The sequence below is a fragment of the Camellia sinensis genome, chromosome 12 (assembly GCF_055761805.1).
Source record: "Camellia sinensis isolate YWXY chromosome 12, ASM5576180v1, whole genome shotgun sequence".
Classification (NCBI taxonomy): Eukaryota; Viridiplantae; Streptophyta; class Magnoliopsida; order Ericales; family Theaceae; genus Camellia; species Camellia sinensis.
This window is the reverse complement of record NC_138972.1, coordinates 80,595,320-80,605,407: the sequence shown is the minus strand read 5'-3', so window position 1 is coordinate 80,605,407 and position 10,088 is coordinate 80,595,320. Positions and strand designations below refer to the sequence as shown.

The window sequence follows — 10,088 nt, the reverse complement described above, 5'->3', positions numbered from 1 at the left end:
ATTGTACAATTCAATACAATTCACGAGATTTACCGTGATTCAATTCTATTTTTATTTTTGCTTACATGTATAAATTAATGTCATTTTTTCCAAACTAAGAAGATATATAGAAAAGATTAATTTGTTATATTGATAGAGATAATTTTATATGTTTATATGTATATATAATTATTAGTAATTTACATTATTTTAAACATTAGATATATTTTTATATGTATATAAATATATAGAATCATATATCATATTAAATAAAATGAATCTTATGATTCACGATTCACTATTTTAACAAAATGATTCATGATTCGATTTGTAATTTGACGACAATGATGTATGTATGTATATGTAAAAAATTAACTATAAACTCTTTTCTCTAAACATCTCCGCTATTTTATGTCAATATAAAAGATGCATTATATCAATTTTTTCATTTTTATCTAATGATTTTAAAATTATTTAACATAAACTATCATTATTGATAATTTCTCATATTATTTTGCATTGACAGTAGAATCCTACGATCCTTAATTCAATTTTACAATTTGATCTATAAGTCTCTCCCACGATCCCAACTTAGGGTCATGATTTTAACAACGTTGCTCATAATCCCATAATTACTAACTACTTGGATTTTGATTTTGAATTTCAAATTTTGATAATTTTTCTCTTTTTTTTTTTTTGGCCCTATATCCCATTGATTTATTCTTTGCACATCCATCGGGTGTGCACACTGTCTAGATATGTTAAACTTGTAGAGTTCAATATATTTTCTTCAAAGTTTAATGTTAATGCAATTTATTCAATACATGCTTAGTGTCTTAAAGTTTTGAAGCCATTTGGAAGGTGTTGAGGCAGAGCATTAATTTTTAATCGCCATGCAACAATAGTTTCAAAAGGGGTTTTGCTTCTCTCAATATGCTCAACTGAATAAAGGAAAATGTCTCGTAGCTCAAATTTTGTGGCTCAAAAGTGGCTCAAATAGTCAAAACGACGTCGTTTTGGCCATTTTTATGTTGTTCTGTACTCAAAACGACGTCGTTTTGGCCATTTGAGCCACTTTTGAGCCACAAAATTTGAGCTACGTAGCATTGCTGCGGTTTGCAATTATATGCCAGGAAAAATACATGGGAATATGAACTCAGAAAAAGGTTAGGTTTGGCATAACCTATATAATACATCTTTTTATCTTTTTTCATCATATTACCTCTATTTTTCTGTACACTTTTTCGTAAAAAGACAAAAATTACACTTTTTTAGGACACCCTAAACCGAATCCGGATCCTCGGTGCCCCTTTCCTGCACAACCCTGTAGCCCCCCAAAACGACGTCGTTTTGGGTTTTTTTTTTTTTTTTTTCTTTTCTTCTTCTTCTTGCCAAATTTAGAGAGAGAAAGCAGAGAGAGAGAGAGACAGAAATGGCGGAGGTCAATAGACCAAAAACGAAAGCCCAATCTTCAATATCATCTCATCATCATCTCAACAACCTCATCTCATCATCTTCAATATCTGTTTCTTGATTTCTACTTCTTCTTTCAGACCAAAAACGAAAGCCCCATCTCAACAACCTCCATAGAAGGGGAAAAATGAGGTCCATTCACATAGGGAGATCACTATTCCAATTTCCACCTCTATCCATAGCTCAATCAATTTTCTGGCTTTTTTATTTTTCTTTTTCAACCCTTTATTTTTTCTTTTTGAATCCCAAATGCAAACAAACCTCTTTACATTTTCCTCTCTCAATCGACTCTCTCTTTCTCTCTCTCTCTCTCTCTCTCTCTCTCTTCTATAAACCACTGGAGCCTTTCTTTTTTTTTCTTCATATTTTTTTTGTATTTTTTAGGATCCTAACTTCACAAAAATCACAACTTTAGGACAAACCCAGTTTGGCTTGCTCTCTCTCTCTCTCCTCTGTAAACCACTAAAGCCTGAATTTTTTATTTTTTATTTTTTTGTCCATTTGCAGGATCTTAACTTTACCAAAATCACAACTTTAGAACAAACCCAGTTCGTGTTATTCATTTTTGGTACTAGGGTTTAAGAGTTTTCGAATCTTTTGATTGCAAAGCAGAAACGAAGTAATAAGAGTAGGCACCTCTCCCTCAACAACACTGCTCTTCAACAACCCAAAACCCACCAAGGTCCATTCATTTCTCTACCCTCTTCAATCACATCCTCTGTTAACCCTCTTCTCTTTCTTATTTTTCTTAATCTTTTTTTGTTTTTGGGTTTTGGGCAGGTTTGTTCAAGGATATGAAGGTGTATGTGTACGATTTACCATCGAAATACAACAGCCTCTTTGCCTCTGAGGTGGCCATACACAGAGCTCTAGTGAACAGCGATGTACGGACGCTCGACCCATGGGAAGCTGACTTCTTCTTCGGCCCCGTCTACGTTTCCTGCAACTTCAGCACCATTAATGGCTTCCCGGTGATCGGTCACGCAAGGTCTCTGATTTCATCGGTGGTCCAGCTCATTTTCTCTGAGCTGCCCCTTCTTCTCCCCTCTTCTTCCCCAGAAGAGAGAGAGAGAGAGAGAGAAAGAAAGAAAGAAGAAGAAGAAAAGAAAAAAACAAAAAATCCCCCAAAACGACGTCGTTTTGGGGGGCTACAGTGTTGTGCGACAGAAAAAGGGCACCGAGGATCCGGATTCACCCCAAACCAACCCCTTGGAAGATTGAATTTTAATTAAAATATCAAAAAGTAATTAAAAAAACTAAAAAATCATATTAAAAAGGTCAAAAGATTTCTTTCATTCTTTATACTTTTTACATATTTTCTTGTAAAAAATCAAAAAATTATTTTCAAACACTTTAATTATTTTCATCTTATATTTTAATCAAAAAAAAAAAATTTAAAAAATCACTACGAATACCCACTTAAGCCACTTATTATTCTAGCTAGCTTCATGCAAAACCTCTTTTTAAAATGGCCAGTTCCAAAAAGTTTATACATTCTCAGGAGATATAGTGGCCTTGTTTGGTGTAATTTCTCATAAATTAATAATTAATAATTCAAACGCAAAAGTTAAAAATATATCCTTTTTAAGTTCGCAATAATTAGTTTTTTCCAATTAATTTTTAAGTCATTTTTTTGCCTCAAATGCACTCCCTATAGTGCAACCTGTAGTGTTTTGAATGACAACAAGCAACATCCGAAAAAAAAAAGACCAAGGGTAGAGTGAAGACATCAAAACAGCGTCATTTTTAGCTTTGCTCCTTTATTTTAAAACACTACAATTTGCACAAAGGATCCAAGCCCTCTATATATATATAATATAAAATACATGAGAGTACACTCCAGGTGGAAAATGAAACTCAATGAAGACATCTAACATGGCAATGGCTTCAATGGAATTGTACAATGAAGCATCTTCAAACACATGCAACAACCATTAGCCAAAAGGTTCCTTCTCTTTTGCATCTTCCACACTACAAGACTTTCTACCACAATGTGACTGAATTTCCAACTTTGTCATGGATTTAAAATAACAATGTCAAAGGTAATTATTCAAAATTCTTCATGCTAAGTATTCTAGTTTTTCAAAATCCAAATAAAATACATCTCTTCAATCTCTAATATATCCTTACCCTTCGCTTTCTGAATCCACCCATAACAGCTCAATCTCTCGTATTTTTATAAAATTCAACCTCAAATCCCTTCATTTGAAATCCATCCATCCAAGCAAAAACTAAGTCACACAGCCATACCATCTGATGCACGACTATTCGCTTTGCCTTTGCGGTTCCAAATTGGAGTAGTCTCAATAAGCTTATGGGGAACAAGCCGGCTTTCCTTCTTAGTGAGCTTCAAGAAATTGCTGACTTTGAGCTTCGCGATCTTAGCCTCCTCTTCAGCGGTTATTTCCCTAACTACCACTGTCAGTCTACACTCCGGTCTCACTTTTATCCCGCATTTTCCTCTAGCATGGTAAGAGACTCTCTTTTTAAAGTAACCTTTCCCAACAAATGCCTCGGCTGCAAGAAATGAGAAAATGTACAATAAAATAGCCTATCATAAAGTAAAAGCAAGAAAAAAGTTCATTTCTTGTAATTACCAACAAGGAGACGATCTGAATCTAACCCATGATTGTGGGTTGCATTTGCCCTCGCCGAGTGTATAACCTGCACCACAGATATATTGAGCATTTCTATTCCAGACCAAAAATTAGACCCAATTTTCAAGCCCAGTGATGTGGCAATCAATTAAGATATTAAAGGTAACACTCTCTCTCATATCTTCTCTAATCTTCAACCAATCATATCACTTACATATCATTAAGTCTATAAAATGGTTCTAAAAAGTAAGCTTGCATATCATTTTCCATATTTTTATTATGTTGAAAACGCAAGAATTTGTTTTCCCCAGAATATTCTGAATCACCTTAAAGAACCAGAAAAACAGACACTTTCTTTTGTACATTCAATGGGGACACAACTTTTTGAATATGACATAAATTGATAACCAGAGCCAGCCTAATTTCAGTACCAAAAATGCTGAATGATCATCAAATACGTAACACCAATTCTACAAATATAGCTCTTGGTACAAATTACAATCCTCGAGGAACAAAACATTCCATATCAACTTTTAAGAAAAAGTGTCATTTTCTATCCCCTTTGCCCAAGAATTTAATTTTTTTTCCCTTTTTTCAAATTAAAACTATCATATAACATGCTAATAATGACATACATGAGGTGTTAACAGTTTGCATCACCTGATATACAGTTTTTGCAGCACGTTTTACCGTCACTTGCAACTGCAACAGTGCATCTTCCACACGCATGCCACGAACTAATGCAGCAACCAAGTTCACCTTCTTAGGACTCTTGAGAATAGCGAGGTGTTAAAACAAAGTCAAACAAAATCATAGTTAGGCACATAAGGAATCAAGTTCACTTTGTGACACAAACATCCAGTTTACCACATTTCTTTTTCATTTTTTAAGTATGGCAAATGATCAAATACAAAACTTTTAACGGCTTTGATCAACAAAAACTTTTGACGGCTAATAGCTTAACAGTTCAACACAGGCGTAAGAACATCAGACATAACTTCCAGTTACTCGGAATAGCTTCAGTCAGAACAACAATTAAAGATTACATGGTGTTTGGACAATACATGTAAATGAAATTGCTGAATTTAAATTTCATAACAAGTGAACATGAAGAGAAGTTGTAAAATACTCATTATTAAAAGAATATTGAAGAACTATGTCACCTATGAGACCTCTAGATGTACCACAATATGATTTGGCATACATGCAGATGAAATTTGTTAATTCTTCCAGCCTACAAAGTGGTGTGATGCATCAACACCTCTTGAAAATTTAAATCATGTTAATAATAATATGTAATCTAAAATTTGGTATCAGATTGATCCAAGGCTAACTTAGCTGAACATCCTGACAACATTACAAATTTTCTGCAAAGCTACTGCAATTATCTATTTGAAGAGAGTTGAATGTTGCAAAATTTTAATAACTTCTAATGTTGGCAAATTGGTGGCATATTCATTTAGAGGGTTGAGAGCTTGATGAAACACCCCGCCACTTCACGTTATATTTTTTATGCACCTCACTTGAGAGCCCCTTTAACATGTGAACCGGACTGAAAGACCTGCCAGTTCTGGCAACACTGCCTACAACGGTGTTACTGTAGGAAGTTATTAAAGATGAAAGTAGACCCCAGATAAAAAGGAAGGAGAGAAACTGGTTTAAATGGAACAATATTAACTTTTTACACATGATCTATGACAAAATTAATTTCCATTATGTGTTCAATGCCCCATATACATATTCCCTAAATTAGATTTCCAAGAGACGTCAGCAGATCATCAATGAAAGATGTAAAAAATAAAGTAGCATATACCTGTTTTATATCTTTTAAAACTGCTTGAACTTTTGAAGGTTTAGAGACTTTTGTCTGGTCTTCAGTTTTTCCACTTTCAATTGCCAAAACAGGTGTCAATGGAGATGGAATAGGTGCTGCATCAGATGCATCAGCGAGTAACCTCCTTGAACTGGAAAATTCCTGGAATAATAAAAGACAGAACAATTTTCTAACAGTCAGCCAAGAAATTAGAAAAATACAATTTAAGGAGGTGGTGTCCCTTTGGACGGTCAACTCATAAAAAATTGATTTCCACTCAAATAAAAGCCAATAAGTTGAAAGTGATAAAATAAAAACTTGTTCAAATCTAGCAGAGTAATAACAGGACATTTAGCATTACCAACTGTTGTAAATAATGATACAATGTTCTTGAGTTGTTTAGAGAAGGTGAAATCCGCAGGCTCTGTAAATAAGGCAACTCGCCTGCAAATATGTTCAATGTTAATTAACCAATTTTATAGCTAACTACCACGTTGAGATGCATGAAAACAAAGATATACTACCCAAGATGCATACTTGTAAATTTCAAAGCAATGTTAGAATGTTGGTTGTTGACCTAAGAAGCATAACACTTCTAAAAAGATGGCGTGTTCATGTTAGACACTGACACTCATCAGACACTTCCCGACACGTGTCTGAAACTCATCCAAAGATGTCTTATTTTTTTTATAAAAAAATTGGACTCCGACATTCTTTTGACACTTGGATGACACGTGTCCATTGATTAGACACACATGAAAGTTGAAACTAATTACAAGTTTTAACAAAATAACTTAGAATATGATGATAAAAGAACAACAACGTCAATTTATAGAAATTAGTGTTATATTGTATTTATTTATTATCTTGGAATGATATATTCATATATATGACATATAATAAACATATAAAATTATATATTCTGTGTGTCCCCTCCCAAACACACATTAATATGTATCTAAGAAGCACGGACAAGGACACAACATGGATACGACACGGACACGCCAACACATTTATTTTCAAAAAATGCAGGACATGACACGTGAGAGACACACATGAAATATATAATTTTATATGTTTATTATATGTTATATATATGAATATATCATTCAAAGAATGCAACATGATAGTAATTCTTATAAATTTATATGATTTTTGTTTTATTATTGTATCTTACGTTATTTTGTTTGAACTTATAATTAGTTTCACATGTATCTAATTGATAGACACGTGTGTTTAAACGATTGACACGTGTATCCTCCAAATGTTCAAATAATGCCCAGGTCTTTAAAAAAAATTAAAAAATAGGACACGTTTTGAAGAGTGTCGAACACGTGTCCAAAGAGTATCGGTATCCGACACGGTCACGGACACGGACGCGACACAAATACGTCACCTTTTTAGAAATATCCGTGCGTATTAGATGGGTACTAATTGGGCTTTTTTATATATAATTATGTGTCTCCCATGAATCGTGTCTAGCATTTTTTGAAAATTGTCGTATCCATCTCATGTCATGTGTCCATGTCCATGCTTCTCAGTTGTTGACCAAAAAAGAGGAGAATGATTTCTTGTTATTTTACTCCAAGTAAGACATCAGCTATACACTGTCCTTCTACCAATCAAGTAAATCTTCAGTTTCATATCTTAGCAGTACCATATCATCCAGTACAAGAATATTCTGCAACATACTTTCACTAACAAATTTAGATTGAAATACCAGGTACTAGAGAGCCCCTTGAGTGATGACAAGAGAAGTTGGCAGAAGCAATGTAATTATGCTCCAATCTTTTCCCAACCTGACGGAGTACGTACTGCAAATGTCTCTGCCAGCCCGCCATGACTTAAGTTGAAAAGTTCACTTCACAAAGGATCTCCAGCTGGATAGTAACAAATCAACTACAGAAGAGAACAACGACAATCATTTAGATTTTATTTTAAAATAAAAAACTATATAGGGAAATCACCAGATCGTACAATGGCTGAAGATGTGCAAAAGAAGCTAACAGTAAAAGCACGCAAGCAATGACGCCATGTAATTCAGAGCAACTTATATGCAAGGAATAAATTATAAACTAAGAAACACAGGCATGGACATGGACATGGACATGGATACGGGTACGTGCACGAGACTTGAAAATTTTCAAAAAATGAGGACATGAACACAGTGAAGAGCAGGGATATGGCACAAAATATATATATATATTTATATATTTGTATTTGTTATGTGTATCAATATAACATCCACGAACAACTGAAAATAATGAAAAACTAACACCAATTCAATATGAGAAAACCACTCAATTTATAATTTAAACATCATTCGCGTACAAAATATTACTTCATCAATCATAAGCTATTACATTTGAAATGTCAAAAGCATTTAAACAAGCATTTCCAAATAGGAAAACCCAATTAGACAAGCATTCCCAGCCTAGTAGGCATTTTTGCAGGCAATTAAACAAGCAGTTTAATGATTCTAAATTAGAATGGCAACTCTGCAAAGAAGTGAAGTTGATTCTCTTTCTGTGATCTCTTTTAAATATCACTCTCCTACTCAACAGTTGTCTTTAACTGCTACAGTAAATTTTGCTCGCATTACCTTTGTTAACAACTTTGTGTTGCATTGGGTTGGTTCTATCTTTTGATGAATATATATATTTTTTCTTTTTTTTTTGTTCTTTCTTTTTATTATGTATTTGATATTTCTCATTTTCATTTTCCATACTCTTATAGCTTGAGAGTTCTCTTAGACTTGAATGTCACAATAGTTTTGAAATATTCATGATAGATTTTTTTACAAACCAACCCAAAATAAGTCTCGTGTCGCAACTTGACCTGACTGACCCAATATTTGCCTTCAATATTTATTGATCAAAACTGAGACAGTTTTCCTCATTATTTTGAGATTTGAGGCCTACTTAAAAAAACACAAACACCCATAAATCAAAACTACAACCCACGAAAAACAAAAACAAAAACAAAAAACCCAATTACAAACCCCAGAAACGTAGAAACCACATATAATAATCACAGAAACATAAAACAACAAACACACATATATGCATATATATATATATATATATGTGTGTGTGTGTGTGTGTGTGATAAACCTCAAAGGGCGAATTTATGAAATGCGGGTTCAATCTTAACCGAGAACAAAAAACCCACAAGAAGAAGCGTAGATACATACAAGAAAAATAGCTGGAACTACAGACATACATAGACCGATACACGCAGATTGAGAAAGAACAGAGAACATAGAACAGAGAGAGAGAGAGAGAGAGAGAGAGAGTGAGTAGCTGAGAACTGAGAAACCGAACCTGAGACGTCCAATCTCCGGCGAGAGAACAAGGTGAGCGCTGCCGCAGCTGCCTGAGAAGTGAGATCCTTCGACGCCGCCGTGAAAGAAAGAGAGAGAGAGAGAGAGAGATGGGTATAAGGGTCACCAAATCGGGTTTATCATTTTGTGAGAAAACAATTCACATCTCGACAGTGGTGTTCGGGAAGTCTGTGGTTTGGGTTTTTTTTTTTATTTTTTTTCGTTAAAAGATAAATTTTTTGTAAAATTAAAAAAAAAGTAAAATCAAATAAAATATTACATTTAATTTCATAATTATTTCACTTTTTCTCTTACAAATATCACATCCAACCATAAAAAAATTCAACTATCTTTCCAAACATTAAATTTTTTTTCTCCAATAATATTTTACAACTAAAAAAACCTACATAAAAACTCAATTTCTAAACACCCACACAATTTGACAAGTCCTAATTTAAGTAATTATATATTTGAATTAAATTTATATTATAAGAATTATATAATTATTTTTAAAATTATATTTATTATCTCTTTTTAAAATAAATATAATTTTTTTTTATTGCTATCGATATTATTTTTTATATAAATATTTTACTTAATAAATTTAAAAAAACAAACGATTGAAATCATCGAAATTAGTTTTAGAAATGAGTGTACCAAGCTCAAAAGGCTCTCTCAAATAATATAAATCAATTAAATTTTGGATATTTGACCTGATCGTTTTTTAAATAAAAGTAATAATTCAAATTAAAGCGTAATTAAAAATTACATTTTCTTATAAACGTACAAAGATTTGGCTTTTCTCATATTTAAATCAATATAAAAGTCATATTTACAAATGTTATGATAGCACAAGTCCTGTCTAAGATTTTTTGAATCAATAAGTCTTATTTAATAAAACTGA

At 33.0% G+C, this 10,088-nt stretch overlaps 1 protein-coding gene and 1 long non-coding RNA gene across 2 annotated transcripts; one reads left to right on the top strand and one right to left on the bottom strand.

Annotated features, from left to right (window-relative positions):
- Positions 1–1,379: 1,379 nt before the first annotated feature.
- On the top strand, positions 1,380–2,485 carry LOC114313797 (uncharacterized). The gene is made up of 2 exons (XR_003647291.2): positions 1,380–2,134; positions 2,233–2,485. It is a non-coding gene; the product is annotated as an uncharacterized LOC114313797 (long non-coding RNA).
- Positions 2,486–3,446: 961 nt separating this feature from the next.
- Positions 3,447–9,382, bottom strand: LOC114272455 (uncharacterized). The gene is made up of 7 exons (XM_028214164.2): positions 9,186–9,382; positions 7,583–7,761; positions 6,224–6,306; positions 5,863–6,024; positions 4,710–4,820; positions 4,050–4,116; positions 3,447–3,969 (listed from the first exon to the last, which is right to left on the bottom strand). The coding sequence occupies exons 2-7, from the start codon at positions 7,701–7,703 to the stop codon at positions 3,689–3,691; spliced, it is 825 nt and encodes a 274-aa protein (XP_028069965.2). The 5' UTR covers positions 7,704–7,761; positions 9,186–9,382; the 3' UTR covers positions 3,447–3,688.
- Positions 9,383–10,088: the final 706 nt, after the last annotated feature.

Excerpts from the sequence above, each read along its gene's own strand:
- LOC114272455 (XM_028214164.2), bottom strand. The coding sequence starts at position 7,703 with ATGGCGGGCTGGCAGAGACATTTGCAGTACGTACTCCGTCAGGTTGGG. Across the intron at positions 6,307-7,582 it reads AAGGGGCTCTCTAGTACCTG|GCGAGTTGCCTTATTTACAG; the intron begins GTATTTCAATCT and ends ACATATTTGCAG. Across the intron at positions 3,970-4,049 it reads TTCAGATCGTCTCCTTGTTG|CCGAGGCATTTGTTGGGAAA; the intron begins GTAATTACAAGA and ends CATTTCTTGCAG.